The sequence below is a fragment of the Bos indicus genome, chromosome 7 (assembly GCF_029378745.1).
Source record: "Bos indicus isolate NIAB-ARS_2022 breed Sahiwal x Tharparkar chromosome 7, NIAB-ARS_B.indTharparkar_mat_pri_1.0, whole genome shotgun sequence".
Classification (NCBI taxonomy): Eukaryota; Metazoa; Chordata; class Mammalia; order Artiodactyla; family Bovidae; genus Bos; species Bos indicus.
This window is the reverse complement of record NC_091766.1, coordinates 5,993,122-6,018,427: the sequence shown is the minus strand read 5'-3', so window position 1 is coordinate 6,018,427 and position 25,306 is coordinate 5,993,122. Positions and strand designations below refer to the sequence as shown.

The 25,306-nt window shown below is 48.6% G+C and overlaps 1 protein-coding gene across 2 annotated transcripts; it reads right to left on the bottom strand.

The window, feature by feature from the left end:
* Positions 1 to 269: 269 nt before the first annotated feature.
* On the bottom strand, positions 270 to 25,306 carry HAUS8 (HAUS augmin like complex subunit 8). Of its 2 annotated transcripts, XM_019963918.2 has the most exons (11): positions 25,174 to 25,306; positions 20,921 to 20,982; positions 17,765 to 17,820; positions 13,668 to 13,749; positions 10,802 to 10,894; positions 9,809 to 9,900; positions 9,127 to 9,192; positions 8,861 to 9,019; positions 6,984 to 7,125; positions 1,947 to 2,088; positions 270 to 678 (listed from the first exon to the last, which is right to left on the bottom strand). In XM_019963918.2, exons 1-11 carry the CDS (start codon positions 25,200 to 25,202, stop codon positions 492 to 494), a joined length of 1,110 nt encoding a protein of 369 aa, XP_019819477.2. In that variant the 5' UTR covers positions 25,203 to 25,306; the 3' UTR covers positions 270 to 491. The 2 variants fall into 2 exon arrangements, with proteins under 2 accessions (XP_019819477.2, XP_070648683.1); XM_070792582.1 differs by lacking the exons at positions 20,921 to 20,982; positions 25,174 to 25,306 and adding an exon at positions 17,995 to 18,839.

The following is a 25,306-nucleotide window of genomic DNA, read 5'->3' as shown; positions in this document are numbered from 1 at the left end:
TGTCCTTCCTGGGAAATCCCATGGACAGAGGAGCCTGGTGGGCTACAGTCCATGGGGTCACAAGAGTCAGAAAAGACTTAGCAACTAAATCACCATGTAGTATTTACTACTGAAAAAGATCCATGTATAAGTGACCTGCAGTTCAAACCCACACTTTTCAAGGGTCAACTGGTCATAATGTCTGGGAGGTTCTGATGCTCAGGACCAGCTTTTCAGAAAAAGCTGGGACAACATGCGCCTTCTTCTGCCCCTTACAGAAAAGCCAAGGCTCCGTTGCAAAACAGTTTTTATTTGTTAAATTATCAAATGAGATTATCACACAAAATTAACTATACGGCTAGGCTAAGTGCGTAAAGTGCTCAAGTTTGAAGAACCCGGGGGGTCGCTGCAGGTTCCCGGCCCCCCAGAACAAGGGGCACAGGACGTGCGTCCTTCCCCATGGGGTGTAGGCATGTCCTTGCTTGGGGTGGGGACACACTCTGCATGTGGATTCACAGTTCATCGTGGCCCAAGGGGCTCCTGATCTCCTCCTGAGTTTCCCCGTCAGTGGCCTCCTTGGGATTAAAGTACCACCGGCTGAGGGCCTCAGGGCCCTGGGCCTCTTCCCAGACATCCTGGTTGATTAAAGCTGCCTCTTTACTTGCCTCGGCGGAAAGTTCCAGAACCTGGTCGACGCTCCTGCATCAACAAGAAGATGATGGAATCTTTTCACCACCCCAACCAGCCTGCCCGAGCGCCTATGAGGCTGCCACACGGGGGAGACAGGTTCAGGATGACCCTCCTTGGGCTTGTGGGAAAGCACAGGTGAGTAAGATTTGTCTGAGCAGAACTCAAACAGCAAAGCCCCTAGAACAGGACTGGCCAGGTGTGAAGGAAGAGTCGTTTACTCGACAAATATTTAAGGAGTACCAACACTGTGCAAGGAACCATCCAAAGGGCGGGAGGCAGAGCCATGAATGGGGCACCGTCCCAGGGATCACATGACGTAAACAGCGGTGGGGAAGCCGGCATAAAACATGCTTTCCCATTCGTGTGTTTTCCATTTACTCCTGTGACCCTGGTGACCTAGAATCCTTTGGCGTGTCTGATTTCACCCCAGGCACACAGAGGGAGGCGATGCCATAGCAGGTGGTATTTGTCATGAGGACCTTTCAAACTTTTCAGGCACCTCAGGAAGTACATTTGACATCATAAAGGAGAAGAAAACTAGATTCTCTTTTGGAAGAGGTGGAGGAAAGCCCCACGATTAGAAAAGTCCCGTGGGTGGGGGCAGGCAGGCAGCTTGGTGGGACTGGCCATCGGCTGTATGGACCTGGGCCCTGGTTACACAAGGGTGCCTGTTCGTGAAAGCCACCGTTACCACCTGCGGCTTTTCTACATGTATTCAGACATTAATAAGAAGTCCCAAGATCTCTCAAAGCCCCTATTCTGAAAAACACATCAAGACCAACCCTAGGGTCCCTGATGTGCTCCTACCCTGGGCAATGATCGCCCCTTTCTATTGTGGCTGCTCAAGAACACTCACAGGGGACTTCCCTGGTGGTCCAGTGTTAAGACTTCACCCTCCAATGCAAGGGGTGTGGATTCAACCCCTGGTTGGGGCGCTAAGATCCCACATGCCTCTGTGCCAAAAAAACGAAAAATATCAAACAGAAGCAATGTTGTAACAAATTCAATAAGGACTTTAAAACCGTCCACATCCAACAACCAAAACAAAAAATTTCTTAGAAAAAGAACACACACCGGGGTATTCTTGGGTCCCAAGAATCTTGCTCTCTCCCTGCCTTGCTGGACCTTCATACCCTTGGCCCCTGGAAATATCAGAGCCGCCCACCGTCTGGGGTACAGCACACCCTCCACAGGGCAGCTGCCAACAGCCCCTCTCTGCTGAAGGGGAGGTGGCAGGGAGGGGTGCTGTCTTTTTCTTGAGCTATTTTCTGCAATACCTTCGGAGCTCCAGGTCCTTCTTCTGGATCACCTCCCTGAGTTCCCTCAGCACGTTAAAGGCCTTCGCATTGTCTTCTGAGCTGCCAATACCAAGTTCTCCCAGCAGATGGCGTGTGGTCTTCAATTCCTGCTGCAACTCGTCTGGAGGGAAAAAAGGGTTGCCAACCATGGCACCTTTCAAGGAGCCCCAAGCAATGGACACACGAACTAGGTGGCCAACTAGATTTTTCTCCTTTTGCTGGAATGCTCTCATGTGATGCCAGAATCGTGAAAGGCTCAAAGGAAGAAAGGGCAGTGAAAGAAGACATTCGTGCACTGGCACCGCCTCTGGGCCCCTTTGCCTGAGATCACAGGGGTCGGAGACCGGGGGTCAGGTGTGTCTGCCATGCAGGAAGTTACGGAAACTCTAAGAGGGCATACTGCTGTCCTCGCTACAGAAACGAATGCGTAAGACAGAGACGATCTGGGCGAGAAGGAACTTAAGAACAAACCCGTGGTTTCCAGTCCCCAGTCCCACCATTTCTGCACCTCCTCCCCACCTAGCCCCATGTGGGAAGCCGCCTGCAACAGCACTGGGTCCCCCACCTGCTCTAGCAAAACCAGCATCTCTGAGTCTGGTACAAGTCCCAACACTACATGTCGCAACTGTACGTTGTGACACTTGGGGACCCTTGTAAGGGTTCTTATAAACACACATCTTCTTTCCCGAGAGACTCAACTGTGTCCTCCCTAAAAGCCATGTTCAGGTCTTAATCTCAGGTACCTGTGAACACAACCTAACTGGAAATGACGTCTCCAGAGATGTAACTGAGTTAGAAGGAGGTCATTAGAGAGGGGCCTAATGCAGCCACTGGTGTTCTTGTAAGAAGGGGAGAGTTTAGACAAGGAGTCTCAGAAACAAGGCCCTGTGAAGACAGAGGTGGTGCCGCAACACTGTGATAACAAACAAAAAACAAAGCCAAAATAAACTTAATGACAATGGGGATTTCCCTGGCGGTCCAGAGGGCAGGGAACCGCCTGCCAACACAAGGGACACTGGTCCAACCTTCACTTGCCTCGGGGCAATTAAGCCGTACGCCCAACTACTGAGGACCGTGCGCCTACAGCCCGTGGTCAGAAAGAAGCCTGCACGCAGAACCGAGAGAGCAGCCCCCTGCTCACGACAACTAGAGAAAACCATAAAGACCCAGCGCAGCCAAAAAGAAAATAAATAATTAAGTGCAAAATAAATAAAACAAAAGGAACAGCTGGAAAAAAAAGAGAGAGGCAGTGTTTGGAGAAATGCTCCACCAGCCAACACCTGCCAGCACACTGAAGCCAGGAGAGAGGCAGGGGATACATTCTCCACCAGAGATTCCAGAAGCATCCAACCCCAATGTGGCCCCTTCAACTCGGAGGGAACACATATCTGTTGTTTTCAGCCACCCCATTTATGCTATTTTGTTACAGAAGCCCTAGGAAACTCTAACAGTCCCTAAGCCCAACTCCTCCCAACAATCTAAGGAATTTATCAGACATGGAGACCGAGAGTTACAAATAAAATTAGAAACCTGGACATGGATGATGGTTCAACAAGGCTCATTTTTCAAGGTCCTGTGTCATACATAGACTATTTCACATTGGAAAAGGCTTGATTTTACATCAGCTTCAAACAAAATATATTCAAGTGGCTCATGAGAGCTCAGCTTAGAAATTACCCAACTCTATGCCATGTGAACCAGCAATTTCACTCCTGGGCATTTATCTAGACAAAACTTTAATTCAAAAAGATACATGCACTCCTATCTTCATAGCAGCACTACTCACAATAGCCAAGACCCAGAAGCAACCTAAATGTCCACCAACAGATGAATAAATGAAGATGATGTGGTACATATACACAATGCAATACTACTCAGTCATAAAAAAGAATGAACTGTGCCACCGCAGCAACATGGATGGACCCAGAAGCTATCATACTCGGCGCAGTAAGCCAAACAAAGACAGATATCATGTCACCCGTTATGTGTGGGAAGTAAAAAAAAAGGGTGCAAATGAACTCATCTACAAAACAGAAACAGATTCACGGACACAGAGAATAGATGGTGGTTACCAAGCAGCAATGGGTTAGGAGAGAGGCAGAGTGAAGTCTGGGATTCAGTTCAGTTTAGTTGCTCAGTCGTGTCCAACTCTTTGTGACCCCACGGACTACAGCATGCCAGGCCACCCTGCCCATCACCAACTCCCGGAACTTGCTCAAACTCACGTCCATCAAGTTGGTGATGCCATCCAACCATCTCGTCCTCTGTCATCCCCTTCTCCTCACACCTTCAGTCTTTTCCAGCATCAGGGTCTTTTCCAATGAGTCAATTCTTCAAATCAGGTGGCCAAAGTACTGGCGCTTCAGCATCAGTCCTTCCAATGAATATTCAGGACTGATTTCCTTTAGGATGGACTGATTGGATCTCCTTGCAGTCCAAGGGACTTTCAAGAGTCTTCTGCAATACCACAGTTCAAAAGCATCAATTCTTCAGCACTCAGCTTTCTTTATGGTCCAACTCTCACATCCATACATGACCACTGGAAAAACCATAGCTTTAACTAGATGGACCTTTGTCAGCAAAGTAATATCTCTGGCTTTTTAATATGCTGTGTAAGTTGGTCATAGCTTTTCCTCCAAGGAGCAAGGGTCTTTTAATTTCATGGCTGAAGTTACTATCTGCAGTATTTTGGAGCCCCCCAAAAATAAAGTCTGTCACTGTTTCCATTGTTTCCCTATCTATTTGCAATGAAATGATGGGACTGGATGCCATAATAGTAGGAATGTTGCGTTTTAAGCCAACTTTTTCACTCTCCTCTTTCACTTTCATCAAGAGGCTCTTTAGTTCTTCTTCATGTTCTGCCATAAGGGTGGTGTCATCTGTGTATCTGAAGTAATTGATATTTCTCCTGGCAATCTTGATTCCAGCTTGTGCTTCATCCAGCCCGGCATTTCACATGATGTACTCTGCATATAAGTTAAATAAGCAGGGTGACAATATACAGCCTTGACGTACTCTTTATCCAACTTGGAACCAGTCTGTTGTTCCATGTCCAGTTCTAACTGTTGCTTCTTGACCTGCATATAGATTTCTCAGGAGCCAGGTCAGGTGGTCTGGTATTCCCATCTCTTGAAGACTTTTCCAATTTGTTGTGATCCACACAGTCAAAGGCTTTGGCATAGTCAATAAAGCAGAAATAGATGTTTTTCTGGAACTCTTACTTTTTTGATGATCCAACAGATGTTTGCAATTTGATCTCTGGCTCCTCTGTCTTTTCTAAATCCAGCTTGAACATCTGGAAGTTCACAGTTTATGTACTGTTGCAGCCTGGCTTGGAGAATTTTGAGCATTACTTTGCTAGTGTGTGAGATGAGTGCAATTGTGTGGTAGTTTGAGCATTCTTTGGCATTGCCTTTCTTTGGGATTGGAATGAAAACTGACCTTTTCCAGTCCTGTGGCCACTGCTGAAGTTTCCAAATTTGCTGGCATATTGAGTGCAGCACTTTTACAACACCATCTTTTAGGATTTGAAATAGCTCAACTAGAATTCCATCACTAGCTTTGTTCATAGTGATGCTTCCTAAGGCCCACCTGACTTCACATTCCAGGATATCTGGCTGTAGGTAAGTGATCACACTATCATGGTTGTCTCAGTCATGAAGACCTTTTCTGTATAATTCTTCTGTGTATTTTTTCCACCTCTTCTTAATGTCTTCTGTTAGGTCCATACCATTTCTGTCCTTTACTGAGCCCATCTTTGCACGAAACGTTCCCTTGGTATCTCTAATTTTCTTGAAGAGATCTCTAGTCTTTCCCATTCTGTTGTTTTCGTCTATTTCTTTGCATTGATCACTGAATAAGAAGTTTGGGATTAGTAGATGCAAGCAAAGTATATATAGAATGGTTAAACAACATGGTCCTACTGTACAGCACGGGGAAGTACATGCAGTATCCTGTCATTAGCCATAACAGCTGCCAAATCCTGCAGTTGTGTCTGACTGTGCAACCCCACGGACGACAGCCCACCAGGCCCCTCTGTCCCTGGAATTCTCCAGTCAAGAATACTGGAGTGGGTTGCCATTTCCTTCTCCATAACCACAATGGAAGAAAACATGAAAAGTGACTGTATATATACATATATGTAGAGTGAATTGGGCTCCCCTGGTGGCTCAGCAGTAAAGAACCTCTCTGCCAAAGCAGGAGACCTGGGTTCGATCCCTGGGTCAGGAAGATCCCCGGAGGAAGAAATGGCAGCCCACTCCAGTACTCTTGCCTAGAGAATCCCATGGACAGAGGAGCCTGGTGGGCCACAGTCCACGTGGTAGCAAAGAGTCAGACAAGACTGAGCACACACGCATAGCTGAATCACTTTTCTGTACAGCAGAAATTAACACAACACTGTAATGCAATTATACTTAAATGAGGAAGGAAGGAAGGGAGACAGAAAGTGAGAGGAAGGAAGGAAGGAGGCAAACTCTAGGGCAGCTGAAAACTTGCTTGAGAAAGAGACTTGTTCTAAAGAGAACCGTAGGGTCTTGGATGGTGCTCTTCACACATGTCAGCTTCTTCAAGTGAAGTATTAGATCCAACGCCCTACGGGAAATGGGAACGCCCTACGGAGATGGGAGCGCCCATCTCTGCTCTGCTCAGAAGACAGGACAAGGTAGGGGGTGGTGGCCCTGTGGTTTCCCAGCTGCCAAAGCACGTTACTAGATCTGCCCAAGGCTGAGAGATGGCAGGCTCCCTGCACGCCTTTCAGGACAGAAGATCACTGAAGGGTCATCCTACAAACCTGGGTTCAAATCCCAATGCAGCTCTGACTCAGGACCCGACCCTAAACAATGTCAGCCTCGCCGGCCCCCCGCATCCTCTGCCATTTGACGGGGGACACACCATCTACTTGCAAGGAGGCCTGTGACAGGACATTGAGGGATAAAGGTACCCAGGACACAGGAGACGCCAACACGCACCAGTGGCTTGTCCTGCCACTTGCCCCACAGCCACCCCAGCTCTTACCTAAGAAGAGCTGCCTGTCTCCATCCAGGTGGACTGATTTCACGGGCAGCTCGTGCCGTGTGGTGTCCAGGGCTATCGCAAATGTCTTGTACTGTTCCCGAAAGCGGCTGGCCACAGCCTCCAAGGGGCTCAGCATCTCAATCTGCAGGCAGGGAGGGAAGAGCCTGTGAGTCCGAGCCCTGCGCTCCCCTCCCTGCAAGTTCACCGGACGGCACGTGTGAGGTAAAGACTCGGCACTGTTCTGGGACTTCCCTGGGGGTCCAGAGGCGAAGACTCCACACTTGGAGTGCTTCCACTGCGGGGGATGCGGGTTCGATCCCGGGTTGGGGAATCTCAGATCCCACGGGCTGCACAGCGCAGGCAAGAGTAAAATAAAATAAAAATAAAGAAATTGATTGTTGTTGTTCAGTCACTAAGTTGTGTCCGACTCTTTACAACCCCGTGGACCAGAGCATGCCAGGCTCCTCTGCCCTCCACTACCTCTCAGAGTTTGCTCAGTTTCGTACCCATTGAGTCAGTGATGTGGATACCATCATTTAAGAAACTGGCAGCACCATTTAAAACACTTGATTAGACAAACCTTAATAAAGAAGACACAGCACTGGTCCTCCCAGGTCTCCCTGGGAAGCTTCCAAGGGTGTGGTGGGCTCTCCCGAGTCCCAGCCGGCCAGTAGCAAGGTGGCCCAGGCCTCCTCACCAGGAACACGTGCTGGCCTTCCAGCATGTTCCAAGGCTGAGCCCTTGACTGGGATCCCAGTGGATCCAGGAAGGCTGGGCCCTCCTGCTTCAGAGCCCAGAGTTGACAGGCCTCCACCCACCGAGGCCGTGCCCACCAAGCCTTCTTTCCTCGTACACGCTATCTGGGGGTTTTAAGGATTCCTTTACGTGATTATCTTTTCTTTTTTTTCTACTGTGAGGTCCAGGAGGACAGGGACCCCGTTTTCAGCTTGGGGCTGGGCCACAGGGAACACTCACAAGCATGTGCAGAGTGTCACGGGCTGGACTTGTTCTCACAAATTCCTTGGTTGATACCCCAACCCTCAGCACCTCAGAACATGACCTGACTTGGAGACTTTATAGAGGTAATCCAGTTAAGGTGGGGTCATTAAGCTGGGCCCTGATCAGTATGACAGGTGTCCTCATAAAAGGGGGCAATATAGAGACTGACGCTCACGGGGAGAAGGCCAGCTAACAATGAGACACAGGGAGAAGATGCCCGCCGACAAGCCAAGGACAGAGCCTGGGACATTCCTTCCCTCACGGCCCTCGGATGGAACCCACCCTGCTGACACCTTGCTCTCGGATGCACAGCCTCCAGAAGGAAGGGAGAGTAAGTGCCAGTTGTTTAAGCTGCCACCCCACCTGTGGTCCTTTGTTATGGTGGCCCCAGCACACACATTTACTGGGTGAGGAGCCCCGTTTCCTGGTCGAGCCTTCCTAGGTTCCCAGGGTTCACTGTGACCTTCCTTGACGTGGACATTCCTGTCCATTCAGCACCAAGCCTGCATCTCCCACCAGCACTCGGGCCCACCTGGGCTGGCCAGAGCATGTCTCACTTTTTTTTTTCGGCCACACCCCATGGCATGTGGGACCTTAGTTTCCAACCAGGGATGGAATGCGTGCCCCGTGCATCGAAGGTGCAGTGTTAGCCAGTGGACCGCCAGAGAAGCCTCCCAGGGCCCGTGTGTGTTAAAGAGACAGGCCCATTTGCAGGTCGGTTCTAACATTACTGTCACATCCTCTGATAAACCGCCACACAGAAATACAGAGTTGAAGCCAAATGAGGAGGGACACTCACAATAAAGGCTCTCTCCAACCCTCCCCAAAGGACTGATGCTGCTGGGACATGAGGCTTGGAGGCCGTGGTCACCCCTGACCTGTACATCCAGGAAATCCTCCAGCTCCTTCTTCTTCTGACAGAGGAGAAGCCTGCGCTTCAACTCATAAGCCTTTTTCTGGAGTTTCTCCTTCTCTTTACACAATATTTCTAGGTTCTTTTCTGCCTGTTCTTCGAATGCAGACAGGCCATTCTCCATCTGGGAAATACAAAACAAAAGTTCAGGCCAGAGGGGACCTTGCCTCTGTGGCTGACAGCGGCCACCCTTCCATCTGCGACGTACATGAAAAGAGGCTTCATCCTTACCTTCACGGTCAGCAGGGTCAGAAGGAGAGTCTGGGACTCCATCATTTCCATTGCTTGTGACAGATCCTTCAGGAGAAGAAAAAGATACTCCTGGTTCCCCGAGAACTGGTGTAAATCCAGTTCTGTCCCCCTGGGAGAGAAGGGGCAGAACCCTCGCCCACATGTGCTGTCTTCACACGAGCACTCTACCGCTTCTCGACTGTGTCCCCAGGCGGCCTCTTTTCCCACTTAGTCTTCTGGGGCCTCTGTGACAGGACAAGGGTGCTCTTTGGTCCCTTTCTGGCAGGTGGGTGGTCTTCTGCCAGCTGGAGGGCACCCACCAACCCGGCGACCCACCAGAACCAGGACTCGGGGCTCCCCCGCAGGCGAGACCACAGCCCAGCCACCCTCCCTGCCATGGTCGGGACCTGGCCTGTAGACCACCCTAGCGTGGCACCAGAAAATCAGACCCCAGGCTCATTTTTCACATGACCCTGAATTTGTATTTCCTCCCATAGGTGTATACTTGGGAAGATGGAACTCTGTAAATCCTCTAATAATGTCGTGGGCTTTTGTCCTGAAAGGCACAGCTGGCTTGTTTGCTCCTGGAGCAAGGCATCAAGGGGCACCTGGCACAAGGCAGGAGCTGAAACAGATTTAGCCAACCTGCAGCGGCGGCTTCCCTCTCATTTCAGACACTTACTGGGCTCTTTTCACTCACAACAGAAGAGGATGACAACTCGGCTTTCTTTGACTTTTTTTTTAGTTGTGGAGTCTTTCGGACCACACTTTTATCTAAGATGAAGAAAAGTGTTATCCATAAAGTGAAAAGACACAGGCCACCTAAAGTTCACTGCAGCACTATTTACAAGAGCCAAAACATGGAAGCAACTGAATGTCCATTGACAGATGAATGGATAAAGAAGAGGTAGCATGTATCTGGGGCTTTCCTAGCAGCTCAGATGGTAAAGAGTCTGCCTGCAATGCAGGAGACCTGGGTGCGATTCCTGGGTTGGAAAGATCCCCTGGAGAAGGACATGGCAACCCACTCCAGATTTCTTGCCTGGAAAATCTCGTGGATGGAGGAGCTTGGCGGGCTACAGTCCACAGGGTCGCAAAGAGTCAGACATGACCAAGCGACTAGCACTAGTATATATCTACAATGGAATACTATTAGGCCATAAAAAGAATGAAATAATTGTATTTGCAGCAACATGGATGGACCCAGAGATTATCATACTAAATGAAGTCAAGACAGAAAGACAAATATCATATGATATCACTTAATGTGGAATCTAAAAAAAAAAATGAACTTATACACAAAATGGAAACAGACCCACTGACATATAGAAAACAAACTTATGGTTACCAAAGAGGAAAGGTTGGGGGGATAAATTAGGAGGTTGGAATTAACATATAAAATAGATCCCTATAAGGACCTACTGTACAGTAAGGAAACTATACTCAGTATTTTATAATAACGTATATGGAAAAATAGTCTGAAAAAGAATCTACATAATCTTTATATATATATATGAATCACTGTATTATGTATCTGAAACTTACACAACATTGTAAATCAACTACACTTTAAAAAAATAAGTGTTTCTAGGGTGAGAAGAGCAGGTTTTGGAAGCCCTCAGGGATGCACTGCAACCCCCAGCGGGGGAATGGACGGGGACAGTGGACGACTTACCGTGAATGGCTGAGAGATCCAGGTCAGACAAGGCAGTGTCATGCCCCTCCAGCAAGGTAGACTGCAGGTTGCCTTTGTCAAGCCCACTGCCATCTATGGGACCCAAGGAGAATTCCCAGGAGTCAGCACAGTTAGCAAGATGTGGAAGCCTGGAAGCAGCAAACTTTTCTCTGCAATATCACCTGCTTCCAAAAACTCAGTTTCTTGCAAAGAAGCAGTAGAGAAGGCTGAAAAACCTTTGGAAATTCCCACCCACCAACTTGAATATATTTTAAAGTAGAACTAGAAAAGAGAGGCATTCTTTAGGACCAAAAGACACAAATAAGCCTTTCTGCTTAGTTTAAATAAAGGATGCTGTGTACATATGAATGTACAAAACAGAAACAGACCTAGGACCTACTCTACAGCAGAGAACTACACTCAGTAGTTTGTAAAGACCTATAAGGGAAAAGAATAGGAAAAAGACAAGACATAGATGTATACGTACAACTAAATCACTGGGCTGTACAACTGAAACTCATACAGCACTGTAAATCAATTATCCCTCATAAAAATATAAAAATAGGGAATGCCCTGGCAGTCCAGTGGTGAGGAATCCACGCTCTCACTGCTAGGGCCCTGGGCTTGACCCCTGGTTGCAGAACCAAGATCCTGAAAGCTGTGTGGTACAGTCAAAAATAAAGAAAAAAAAAATAAACGTATAAATAAACAAACAAGGTGCTTTGCTCAGAGAATTCTCCAGACAACAACACTGGAGTGGAATAGCCATTCCCTTCTCCTAGGGGATCTTTCCAACCCAGGGATCGAACCTTGGTCTCCTGCACTGCAGGCAGATTCTTCTCCGTCTGAGTCACCAGAGAAGGCCAAGAGTCTAATAGCATGCAATATACATGTTCTGCCCTCTGCTCTTTTTCTCTCTTTCTCTTGTAGCTTCATTTTTTAGCCTCTATTTAAAAATGTGAAATTACACCCTGTACTGTCTAAAATGGGCACTTGGTGAACGGCAGGTTTCAATTAAACAAGGTTTCCAGGAGGCTGCAGAATGAGCAAATAGTATGTAAAATACAGTCATGTTAGCAAGTAAACAAAACTCTTCAATGAAGAACTGTGCAGTTGAGGAAACGAGTAAAGTGACAAAAAGTATAAATGGTGGTACCTTTTGTGTTTAAATTTAAAAAAAATGCTCATTAGACAAAAATCTATCAGGAACAGCTGGCTGCCTCCTGGGTGAGGAACGGGAACTAGAGGCAGGAGATTTCTGTTTCCACTGGTTGAATGTTCTGTCATCTGCATGTAGAGCATTTCCATTAAGAAAACTAATTTCCGATCAAGGCATACAATGGAACTCAAGCAGTCCCTCTAAACTGTCATGGCTATGTTTAAATTACAATTCTGTCTTGGCACTACTGACATGGGGGCGCAGATCATTCTTTTTTGTGGGGCCATCCTGTGCTCTGAGGGTGTCAATCCCTGGCCTCCACCCACCAGCATCCCACACCACCGGCCTCAATAACCCCAGCTGAGAACCCTGAGTTGTAAATGTGGCAGGCCCAGTTTTTGACCCCTCTGACCATGCCAGCTTTCCCAGCTTCACACATGGCCCTCAACCCAGCTGCATGACAGAAGACTAAAAGGCTGGCTCCAGCTCCGTGTGCCCGCTTCTCAGTCACGCCTGGGTCAAGGAACAGAATAACTGTTCTGACAAACAGCTAGAACAGGATCAGCAAGTTGTAGCCTGCAGGCCAAATCCGGCCCACTTCCCGTGTTTGTTAATAAAGTTCTATTAGGACACAGACAAGCCCATTTGTGTACACACGGTTTGTGGCTGTTTTCACGCTGCGAAAGGCAGAGTTAACTGTTTAGTGACAGAGGCTGTCTGGCCTGCAAAGTCTAAAATATTTACCACTGGCTCAGAAAAGTTTTGCTGACTCTTGATCTAAACAATAAAGCAGGAAATTTAAGTCATAAAAGGACATATTTAGTTTTCTCCTATGGGACTCAAAGTTATTGCCATTTTGAATGAGGGTTCGTGGGCCAAGAAAGTTTTGCTTTTTGTGAATTACTCTTCTACAAGAGAAGAGAGCTGCCCACTCCCGCCGGTGAGGCAGGCACAGAGCTGGATGATGCGCTACTTTGGGGAGCAGCCTTCCCCAGCTTCCAGAATGAGCACACTGACCAGGACTGGGCAGCAAACACTCCAGTTATGGTCCTCTGAATGGCAGGTCACGGGTGAGCTTCTGCCCTCCTGGGCTACACTCCCCTTTCCTCTGGTCACACGGCATGTGGGATCTTAGTTCCCCAACCAGTGCTCGAACTCGTGCCCCACCCCCCGACCCCCGCCCCGCACTGGAAGCTCAGTCTTAACCACTGGACTGCTAAGGAAGTCCCCATTACCCATTTTTTAAATACCCAACACATGACACGTCTACAATCAGAAAATGTGAAAGTTTTCGTATCGCGCTGGTGAAAGCTTTTAGAAGACGATCCAACCAAAGATAGTGAGAGGCAGGAGGATGCGGCCTCATACCCTCTCTGAAAGTCCTGCTCTCAGAGCTCTGGTGGGAAATGGCCACATGAGCAAGGAACTGGTGCCACAAGGGAGCACCATGATGGCAATGTGGCTCTTCTCTGGGGCCACAAAGGCAGGAAGGGACGGGCCCCCTCATTCCTCTGCCATCCCTTTCAGCTCCTCACACATCCCAGATCAGTCTTCATACTGAAACTCTCTGCCTAGTTCCTTTCCTTCATGCTCCCCATGAAGGAAAGGGAGTTTTAACCCAGCATACTTAGAAACAAAATTCTCCACCATGCTCATCACCCTCTGAGCCTTGGAGCTCTTTCAAACTCTCCCTGCATCTTTACCCACCTTTGCTCTTTTGGAGCTGGCTGGATTTTGTTCCACCTGCAGGCATCGTCCCACCGGCCTTTAATGCATCTGCTGCAGGAGCCTGTTAGGGGAATATACGACCTTCAGGGGACAAGACACCTTCCTTCCTGCCATCTGCAAAGCCTGCATTTGCTCTTACTTGGAGGCAAGGGGATAGACTCAAGGAGTTCTGACACTTAACTGCATATATACAGGATGAAGGCTTCCCAGGCGGCGCTAGTGGTAAGGAACCCGCCTGCCAATGCAGGAGACATAAGAGATGTGGTTCATTCCCTGGGTTGGGAAGATCCCCTGGAGGAAGGCATGGCAACCCACGCCAACATTCTTGCCTGGAGGATCCCATGGGCAGAGGAGCCAGGCAGGCTACAGTCCATGGGGCCACAAAGAGTCGGACACGAGTGAAGCAACTTAGCATGCACGCCCGCACATAGACGATAAATGTTACTTTTTTCAAAAGATACCTTCATATCCGTTGAACATAGGAAACTATCAAAAATTTGCTGGTGGTAATATCTGACATGGCAGATTACAGATGATTGATTTTCTATATACTTTTTAGTATTGCCCAGTTTTACACAGAGAACATATTAATTTGGTAGTCAAAATAAACAAAGCTTCTGTAAAGGTCTTACTCTTCAAAAATTATACAAAAGCAAGCAACAGTTGCAGCTGGCAAGCCGTCATAGTAATATAAAAGCAAAAAGAAAATCTTGTAAAGAGTGAAAACATTTTGATGTACAGACACCACTCCTATTCAGCCTCCCAACAGAGGTCTGAGAATAAGAAATAAAAGCCAAGCAAGTTGCAAAAAAAAAAAAGAAAACTCCCTTCTTGCAGACAGGATACTTCACATAGAAAATCCCAAAAGAGGTTTAGAAGCACTGCTAAAACTAGAAAGTAAGTTTAGCAAATTTGCAGGACACAGGGCCAATATAAAAAGATACTTCTAGCAATGAACAACTTTGTGACCCCATGGACTGTAGCCCACCAGGCTCCTCTGTCCATAGGATTATCCAGGCATGAATACTGAACGGGTTGCCATCTCCTCCTCCAGGGGATCTTCCTGAACCCAGGGATCAAGTCTGGGCTTCCTGCATTGCCAGTGGATTCTTGTACCCTAAGCCACCTAGGAAGCCCCCCAGTGTGCTGGACACCTAAAACCAATACAATGTTATACGTGAATTATTTCTTAATTTAAAAAATTAATAAAATCTCATCACAAAAGAAACAAATTAAAGAAAGAAAGAAAAGACTGTATCTTGTATAACAGCATTAAAACCACCAAATACTTAGGTATAAACCTAACCAAACATGGAGAAGATCTGTATGCTGAGAATTACAAAATACTGATGAAATAAATCTAACAAAAACAAATAAATGGAGAGGAATATCATGTTCATGGACTGAAAGACTTGGGTGTTTTTAGGATGTTATTCTCCCTAAACTGATGCACAGATTCAATATAATTAAAATTCCAGAAATTTTGGTAGGAAATGGCATTATAAGTCTGAAATTTGTACAGAAAGGCAAAGGAACTAGAAGTACCAGTTTTGGAAAAGAACAGAGTGGGAAAATTCACAGGACCCAACGCTAAGACTTCCTACAAAACTGTATAATCTGGGCAGTGTATAAATGGCCAAAGGACAGACACATAGAAAAGTAGAAAAGAACAGTCTAAAAATGATATACACATGTATAGTCTACTGCTTTGCAACAGACGTGATAAGACAATACAATAAGGAAAGGAGAGTCATTTCAACAAATGGCGCTGGAATATGAGGACGTCTGTACACTTTTTTAAAAATGAACTTGAATTTCATCATCACTGCAGATACAAAAATTAATTCAAAATGGATCCCAGACCTAAACGTAAAACCTAAAACTATAAAACTCACTGCAGAAATGGGAGAAAATGTTTGTGATCTTGGCTGAGGCAAAGGTTTCTTAGATAAGACACGAAAAGCACATTCCATAAAAGCAGAAATTGATAAACTTCATCAAAAGTGAGAACTTCTGCTGTTTACAAGACACTTAAGAGAACGGAAAGCCAAGTCATACACTGGAAAAAAAATATTTGCAAATCACCACAAAGGGTTGATATCGAGGACACAGAAAGAGCTCTCACAACTCAAGGATGAGAAAAAAAAAACAATCTAATTTTTTTAAATGGGCAAAAGATCTGAATGGACACATCACCAAAGATATAGGAATGGTCAATAAGTACATGAAAAGATGCTCAGTATCATCAGTTGTTATGGAGATGCAATTTAAAACCACAGTGAGATAGCCATTCGCACCCACTAGGATGGTGTCATCTTACAGTAATGGCTCTCCTCTGTGGCTGCAGCCTCTCTGGATAAGTCGGGCAGTTTTACAAAGTCAAACATACAATTCCCTTATAATTCCACTCTTGGGAGAACTGCAATCACATCCATGCAAAATCCTGAACAGCAATGTTTAAGGTGGCTTTATTCATAAGTGTCAAAAACGGGAAAGAAACCCAGTGTCCTTGGCCAGGGAATGGCTGAGCACACTGCGGTCCATCCATGCAGTGGAATGTCCATCAGCCAGCACAGGAGCCCACGCTAACTGTACAGAGGCAGGCAGGCGGACCTTTACGGGAAAGCAGCCAGTCCGCAAGAGGCTGCAACCTGGGTGGTACCTTTTAAAAGATCTTCTGGAAAAGCCGAGCTACAGGGACAGAAAACAAATCGTGGTTGCCTCGGATGGGGAAGGGCCGGTTCCATCAGAGCACAAGGGGTCTCGGGGGTGACAGACTTCTCCATCTTGACGGTGGTGCCTTTGTGACTGCACGCACTGGTCAAAACTCACAGAATTATATGCTGAAAAGAGTGATGCTTCCTTTATGGAAACTACACCTTAATTTAAAAGATTAAAAAAAAAGAAAATGGAGAAGCTCTTAAAAATCTAAAATACTATATAAGCATGTAGACACATGGGGGTGCTGTAACCAAGCTGTCCAGGAATTTTAAAATTATGAAGTGTGGACTGTTAGCCTTTGTTGAAAATAACTTCAATAATGTAAACCACGGACTCTGGGTCCAGATGCATCATTTTAGGTTCCTAGGCTGTAAACACGCCATACTCCAGTGTGAGATGCTGATGACAGACAGGATAGGCACGTGAGGGGGTGGGGTGGGGGTATGGATGGGAAATCTCTGTACTCTCCACTCAGTTTTGCTTTGAAACTCAAACTGCTCTAAAAAAAATTAAGTCCATAAAAAAGAAAAAAATCACTCCAAGAAGCGTATCAGTTGGCACAAAAGTATCCTTTTCCTTCAAGCCCGGTCTTAAATCACGTTAATTAAGAAAGAACCTAAAAAAAATAAATAAAAAATAAAAAAAAAAAGAAAGAACCTGCCATTCACCCTACCAGAATAAAAGAAAGGCAGTAGAAATAAATATTTAACTAAACTTTACCAAATCTTACGATTTTTTCCAAATCATAAACAAAGATTTGGAAAACGGGATAACAAAAACTTTACACACACTGGCGGTCCGTACACGCTGAAACAAAAAGGTCACTGGGTAATCTAATGACTGTTCTCACTGAACACCACACAAAGCAGGTTCTCAAAGTATTAAATGTTTTCTGCTGTCATTTTCAGTGGTTTCATCATTCCCGTGGTGCGGCTAGAAGGTAAGTCACTAAGCCCTTCCTGTAACGCTGGGCGATTCAGGCACGTCATTTTTCCCCATGGTCTTTCTCTCACACCCTCCAGGTATTTTTTATGACACCAGCCAAGGCCAGAGAACTGTGTGCCAGGCATTAGAAGGAACGGCTTCAGGACAGAATCCAGAAAGGAATTACTGTGTTGAGAGACAGGAATAACTTTATGATTCACTAGAGCTCGTGGCCTTGCACAAGGGATACTCAAAGCGATCAGCCACCCACAAGAGAGATCCGTGCACTGGCGCGAAGGGCGTGACCGTCCCAGAGGCAAACTGGGCCACAGCCCTGAAACGCTTCCTTCAGGACCAGGCGGTGTCTGGCTGCTGCAACTTGTCTCAGAACTCCAAGTTCAGAACGGTTTCAAATGGACGTTATGTGTTACCTTTCTGGGGGCTTTCTTTTCATACTGCAAGTACCGCGACTCCACTATTCTTCCACCTGCAAGGGACACACAGTTGGTTTATAATAAAACTACGGCATGCAGTGTTAAGGATCCACCAGGTGCCCAGGATGCCCACACCCCACCCCGAAAGCTGGGCACTGTCAGCCCGTCCTGCTCAGCTTTGAGCATGTATGAGACATCTTTTGTATACAAGAAGACGTAGGAGATACCTCCTGTATATAAGGGCTTCCCAGGTGATTCAGCCGTAAAGAATGTGCCTGCCAATGCAGGAGGCGCAGGAGACGTGGATTTGATCCCTCGGTCAGGAAGATCCCCTGGAGAAGGGAATGGCTACCCACTCCGGTATTCTTGCCTAGGAAATCCATGGACAGCGGAGCCCAGCAGGCTAGTCCAAAGGGTCACAAAGAGTTGGACACGACTGATTGATGGAACACACACACACACTGTACACAAGCGCTTGGACTAGAGGCGGAGCCACGGAGACCCAAGAAACTACGATCAAGGAAGAGCAAGGGGGCTTCCCTGGAATCCACCTGCTAATGCAGGAAACCCGGGTTCAATCCCTGATCCCACATGGCTTGGAGCAACTAAGCTGGTGCACCGAGCCTGTGCTCTACAGCCCGGGAACCACTGAAGCCCCCAGCACCCTGTAGCCTGTGTTCGGCAACAGAGAAGCCACTGCAGTGACAAGCCTGAGCACCACAATTAGAGCGTAGCCCCTGCTCACTGAGACCAGAGAAGAGCCCAGGCAGCAAGGAAGATCCAGCACAGCCAAAAATAAACAGGTAGACACAATTATTTAAAAAAAAACAACAAAGGGCATGAGTATGTGCCAACAGTCAGAACAGAAAGTGGGCTCAGGGCAGAGCAGGGCAGGGAAAGGAAGAAAGAGCTTCCAAGGCGGCCACCTGAGAATTCCCTGGCTGTGCAGAAGTTAGGACTCCGGGTTCAATCCCTGCTGGGGGAACTGAGATCCCACAAACCCTGCCGCTTGGCCAGAAAAAGAAAAAAGGCAAAGATGGCCACCTGTTTACCTTCTCCTCCTGCCCCAACTTGCTCTGTGTGCTGTGACCCCAAGTGCCCTTCTCCCACCCAGGCCCACCTATGACCCAATCATGGTACTGCCTTTTACATCCCCCAAACGCACTCTTAGTTCAGGACTGCGCCCCGAGACTCAGTACCAATACCCCTCTGGAACACAGCCATATTCCTTGGTGAAAGTCCAGCCCCAGGTCCCCTTCCACACCTGACCCCGGAACGCCGAAAGCGGATGGAGGAAGCCCACATGTCCCCTCCATCCCCCAGGGGCTCTCACTTCACACCCAGTGCTCAACCCCAGTCCTCTGCTCTGACCTCCACCTCCTACCCCGGGGCCATCCCTCCAGTCAGCTGGAGACATCTTCCCTAATCACTGGCAAGACAGAAGCAGTCCCAGGAGGTCCTCCCATCTGGGCATCTAGCTGCCTCTCAACCTCAGGGCCATAACCTGGGCTCCCCCATGTGACGGGACTTCCGTGCTTGGGGGTAAAACGAACCCCCAACTCTGGGGGCTGGGCCCAGCCCTCAACCAGTTAGGCAAACCTACTCCCCCAGCCCCGCCCTATATCACCCCACTTCCTCTCCCCAGGGGTCTCACTGTTCATTCTCTCTCCACTCCAACCCCTGCCCCCTCCCACTTTTCTGCTCCCCTTTACTATACCGGCTCCTCCTCTCCTCTCTGCTTCCCTGGAATCCCCCCACTCCCCAGTCTGGCCCTCACGATCACGAGGAAATTCCTTCCGGCCAGCTCCCTGAGATGCCCTAGCTCCGAGCCCGGCGGGCCATCCTCAGTGCTCGTCCTGAGGCAGCGGCAGTGGGCAGCACACTGGCTGCACCCTCCTCTCTGACGCACTGTCCCCAGGCTCACCGCCCTGCGGCAGCTACAGCAGGCTGTCTTGTGGGTCCAAGAGCTGCTGAAGGCTGAGCGCCTCCAGGCCCCTTGTGGGTCCCGTGTCCCCTGTTCCTCAAGCTAGCAGGCTGGAGGTAGAGCTGGTAGTCACCCAGGCGTGCCCCAGGCAGGGAAGAGCCGTGCCTGCAGGGAGAGTGGGCTCACTCAGTCAGGCAGGAGGCACCGAGGGTCCAGGTCAGAGCAGGCAGGGTCCAGGGTAGAGAATCAAGCCACACCTGGGATCTGCCACCAGGTGTCCAGCAAGGGACTGGGGCGAAGCACACCCCCAGTTCCAGGTGGAGGAGACCAGAACGCGCTGGGTCTAATACCATCAGCAAAGGAGTTGACTCATCTAGGAAGGAGATTCTGGGTTCCCTGCACAATTGAAAAGCAGTTTCAAGTTGCTGGAAAACTAGAATGCACCTGCTTGTTCTCAACAGCGGTGGGTTTTCCAAAGAAGCAATGTTACAAGGAAGGATATAATTTGTGCCCAAGAACTAGACCATGTGTAAATAGGACAGATTTTACGGACCAGGTGACATAAACCTCCAGTCACTGGGGAACTAGAATTCTGCTCCAAATTCTCTGAGATCCACACTGATGCAGGGCATAAAAATACTTCAGCGTAACAGAGCCTTGAGCTGCAATGTGTGAGAACCTTGGGTCTACCACCCAAACTGGTAGAGTCAAGACCCAAGAGTCAAGGAGGGCTGTTGACGGTGACCCCAGACACACAGGTGGACATCAGACAGGTGGGTACCCCCGAGAGACTGACACACTTATTCAGAAACAAACTTTGATGTTTTATAACAAATTCAGCTCAGACTCTCCTCACCCACTCTTACAAGTGGGTGTGTCCTGGGCACAGCCCGAGACCCCCATGGCCAGAAAGGCCCACTGCCCTGAACAACACCCCTCAGGGCTGGGTGACCAAACTCAGGGTCCCCAAAGGTGTGACTAGAAAGAAGGAAAGCCCCAGCTTTCCTGCTCTGACCTGTTTTTTTCCTTTTTCTTTTTTCCCCAGAAGTACTTACTGCGGGCGGCGGGGGAAACGGGGTAATCACTTTTTTTTTCTGGCCAAGCCAGCAACATGTAGGATCCTAGTTCCCTGATCAGTGCCCCCTGCATTAGAAGTTCCACAGAAGTCCAAAAATCACTTAATTTCAGTGGATTCCATTTCAAAAGATAGATTCTCCCATGTTACTCACCTTGTGTTCTTCCTTTGCTCCTAGCACCCCTAGCAGTACTGGGGCCCACTGCAGGAGGCTTCCTAAAAGAGAGAAACGGGGGGGGGGGGGGGGTCTTGTTAATGCAGGTGGATAAAAAGCTCTGGGAAGCCACCCAGGAGGCTGGGCTTCCTTGGGACAGCCTTGTCCCAGCACCCACCCCTCTTGCCCATCTCTGCAAGGCGGGGCCATCTCCACGGGACGAGGGATACTGAGTCCCAGCCTTGTCACCCAGGGAAAACGCCTGAGAAGAGCAAGCTTTTTTTTGTTGGCTGTGCCATGTGGCATATGGGACCTTAGTCCCCCCACCAGGGATTGAACCCAAGCCCCCTGTGACGCAAGTGCAGAGTTTTAACTGCTGGACCACCAGGGAAGGCCCGAGATCGAGCATTTTTGCCGAGTCTGAACGATCTCAACTTCATTAATTCATCGGGTGTTTGTGCGCCAACTGTATACCACTGAGGATACACGGTGAACAGCAGTCTAGGTTTCTTCTCTGAGAGGGATAACCAGCAATTTCCTACCAGGCAAGTGCGAAGAGGGAAAGCCCAAGGCAGGGAAAGGGGTGGGGGTTGGGGGTGAGTGACAAGCACCATTAACTCACATACATGAGGAAGGACATTCCCAGAGACCATCAAGGTCAAGGGCACAGAGAATGATGCGGAAACTGGAATCGATAAGCCCCAATGTCTCAGGAGTAAAGAATCCACCTGACAATGGAGGAAATGTGGGATGGATCCCCGAGTCGGGACCCTCTGGAGGAGGAAATGGCAACCACTCCAGTATTCTTGCCTGGGAAAATCTCATGGATGGGAGGCCTGGAGTCGCAAAAGAGTCGGACACAGCTTAGCAACTAAACAATACGAGCCCTATGGCTTAGCTGGAGAAGGCAATTTGAGGAGGGGGTGAGGGATGGGGAAACACTGAGTCCCAGGAGCCAGGCGGGCAGGAGGCACTTGATAAACAGTCAGACGAGTAACTCAGCAGTGCTCGCGGGAGGGCAATTCTGATTCCTAGGGGACATTTGGCGGTGTCTAAACACCCACGATGGTCACAACAGAGGGGACTGCTATCGGCCTAGTGGGGGAGACCAGTGCTCAACGCCCTGCAACACACAGGACGGCGCCCACCACAGAGAGGACCCTCCTGCAGATGTCAGCACTACCAAGGCTGGGGGGCCCCGAAGCGGTCAACAAGTGATCGGCAGCGTGGGAGGCAGGGCTGCTGCAAAACTCCGGTCAAAAAATTACGAACCCTGATGGCAGTTAGGGGGAGAATGAATACATGTTTGTGTATGGCTAGTCCGTTCGCTGTTCACCTGAAACCATCACAACACTGTTAATCGGCTATACCCCAAGACAAAATTTTAAATAAAAAATGAACCCTGAATATTACTCAACCCTAAAAAGGAATGAAGTACTGATACGTGTTGAAACAAATAAATCTCAAAAATGTTGTCCTGAGTCAAAGAAGCCAGGCACTTAATGTCATGTGTCGCATGATTCCACTGATAGGAAATATCCAGGACAGGCTAATCCATAGAGACAGAAAGCAGAGTGCTCAAGAGAGAAGGATATATATACGTAAATATGACTGATTTGAGTTGATGTATGGCAGAGACCACTACAGCGGGATGCCAAGCAGGGGTCTGGCCACTGTCAATCCTCCTGAGGTCACAGACAGGCTCCACTGGCAACAGCGGTGCTGGGCCCCTTTTCAGCTCACTGTAGCCCCCTTCCGTGTTATGGGTTCTGATGCAAGGTGAGACCCAAGCCAGGGCTGGGGGTGCCTCCAAGCCACAGTGGGGAGAGGCAACTTAACAAATGCTGGCTGGGCGCCAGGCGCTCTGCTCCTTCATGGAATGTTCCCAACCCCGCAGACACCTAACTGTTGGCCTGCTTTCTCTTTGTTTTCCAGACAAGGACCTGGGATTTATACAGGTCACCCCTAGGGAGTCTCAGAGCTGGAAAGGGACAGAGTAAAGATTCCCTCTGGGCTACTCAGATGGTGCTAGTGGTAAAGAACCTGCCTGTCAATGCAGGAGATAGAAGAGATGCGGGCTCGATCCCTGGGTTGGGAAGATCCCCTGGAGGAGGGCATGGCAACCCACTCCAGTATTCTTGCCTGGAGAATCCCATGGACAGAGGAGCCTGACAGGCTACAGTCCACAGAGCCTCAAAGAGTCAGACATGACTGAAGAGACTTAGACACACACACACACACACACACACACACACACACAGATTCTCTCTGGGGTCTGCGCCAGGGCTCTGGAGACAAAACAAAGGAACTTAGGCCAAACCTGCAGGGACCTGAGGGTTGGGGAAAGGGTGGCACTACATCTGTGCCCAGCCTCAAGCACTTCCCCCGAACTTCAGAGAGGCTAATGTCAATTTCCGTTAGGACAAGGGGCTGTGGAATAAACACAAGTGACTTTAGGCGGCCCACTAAATTTTCATGCGCACAGGCACAATAAACATTGGTGGAATACACAAAGCCTTGTGAGACATGGAGTATTTCCTGTCATATCAATAAACAAGGACATCCCAGTCATCAATGATTCCAGCCCTCCAGGGCACGCAGGAAGGAGACAAATACCTAGGCAACCCAGCAGCCATTAGACCACAGCCACTCCATATGGGGAGCCCTGAAGAACTCAGTGCAGGATACTGGCCCTAGATAGTTGAGATGACTCTGAAAGGAATGATTTCAGTGAGCCCAGAATCTTGCCGGAGAAGGCAATGGCACCCCACTCCAGTACTCTTGCCTGGAAAATCCCATGGACAGAGGAGCCTGGAAGGCTGCAGTCCATGGGGTTGAGAAGAGTCGGACACAACTGAGCAACTTCACTTTCACTTTTCACATTCATCCACTGGAGAAGGAAATGGCAACGCATTCCAGTGTTCTTGCCTGGTGAATCCCAGGGGCGGGGAAGCCTGGTGGGCTGCCGTCTATGGGGTTGCACAGAGTCGGACACGACTGAAGTGACTTAGCAGAATCTTGCATCTTTCCCTACATATAAAAGCGCTAGATTCCTTTATTTGAGACACCAGGTTTTCTTTAATTCACAATAATCTCTCGATGTTCAGGCTATCTGCCCTTTGTTACCAACTGTTGAGTCCTTCCCCCAGGCCACAGGTTGGAGGCCTTGCACCAAAGCCATAGACACGAAGCCCAGAACCAAGGTCACCTCTGAAATTGACTGAGCCCCTTTGTAACCACTGCTAAAAGCCCACCCGCCATGATCATCACCAGCAGGCTTCCAGACCCCGAATTAGGCAAAAACGCCCACAGCTGTACTCACCCTAAGGTGCCCTGACCAATCACCTAACGCCAGCCTTCCAGCAGGAATTTTCTTGGTCTTAAGTCTATAAAACTTGGCTATTAATCCATGAAACCTGTCAACCCACTCGCTGCATTTGCAGCGCCCTTATTATCTCTGCTCACTCTCTTCTGAAATGCTGTGTGGAAATTCTTTTCCAACTCGAACTCAGACTGCCTCAACACAAATTTTCATCTAACTTGACTCCTCCCTGTCCCTTCAGAGCAATTTTCTCACGGTTACTTGAGATGCTGCCTCCCAGGCTTAAGTCCTAAAAATTTCCGCTGAATAAAACATAACTCTCAACTTTCAGGTTGTGACTGTTTTTTAATTTGACACCCGGAATCACACCTGGCAAGGGGTAAGTATTCCACATCTGTCTCTTGCTATGTGAGCCTGGGCAAATGATCTTTCCTCCCTAAGCTCATTTGTAAATGAGGAACATAGGATTAAAAAAAAAAAGTAAATGAAAGGAGATATTTCAGCGGTTCAACAGCTGTCCACTACAGAAAAGATAACTGGAAGAACTACGAATCACATTTAGTGGCGAGGCACGGCTCTAAACGCTTTTAAACCTCACACTAGGCGGCGGCGTGATCAGCCGGGTTTCTCCAGGGAGGAAAGCGAGGCAGAGAGAGGTTAAGTCACCCGCCGGAGAACACCCCGGATGGAAACTTCTGACCAGGGACTCGAACTCGTCCTCGGGTCCTGCGTCCACGCTCCCCAGCATGCACAAGGCCGCGTCCCACCTCCCAGAACCCGCGCATCTCGGTGGTTCTTGGGGAGGGGCTCAGATTCGAACTCAACCCGAGGACATTTACCTCCCCAGCTCTGCGGCCCCTCTGTCCCCAGCCCTCGACTACAGCCCTCCACCTGACACCCACAAATCCAGGCCTGCAGCGCCACAACTTACCCAGCGCCCCGCCCCGAGGAATCCGCCATTTTCCCGCCTTCAACTCAAAGGCCGGCCTCTCAAGTCGAATCCCCCGCCCTCTCCCGGACCAGGCCATATCGCGACGCCGCAAGAGGGGTGACCGTGAGTAGAG

Coding starts and splice junctions, on each gene's coding strand:
- HAUS8 (XM_019963918.2), bottom strand. CDS start 25,202: ATGGCGGATTCCTCGGGGCGGGGCGCTGG. Junction 10,895..13,667: donor CCAGCTCCAAAAGAGCAAAG/GTGGGTAAAGAT, acceptor TGGGTCCCATAG/ATGGCAGTGGGCTTGACAAA. Junction 9,901..10,801: donor GGATCTCTCAGCCATTCACG/GTAAGTCGTCCA, acceptor TCTTCATCTTAG/ATAAAAGTGTGGTCCGAAAG.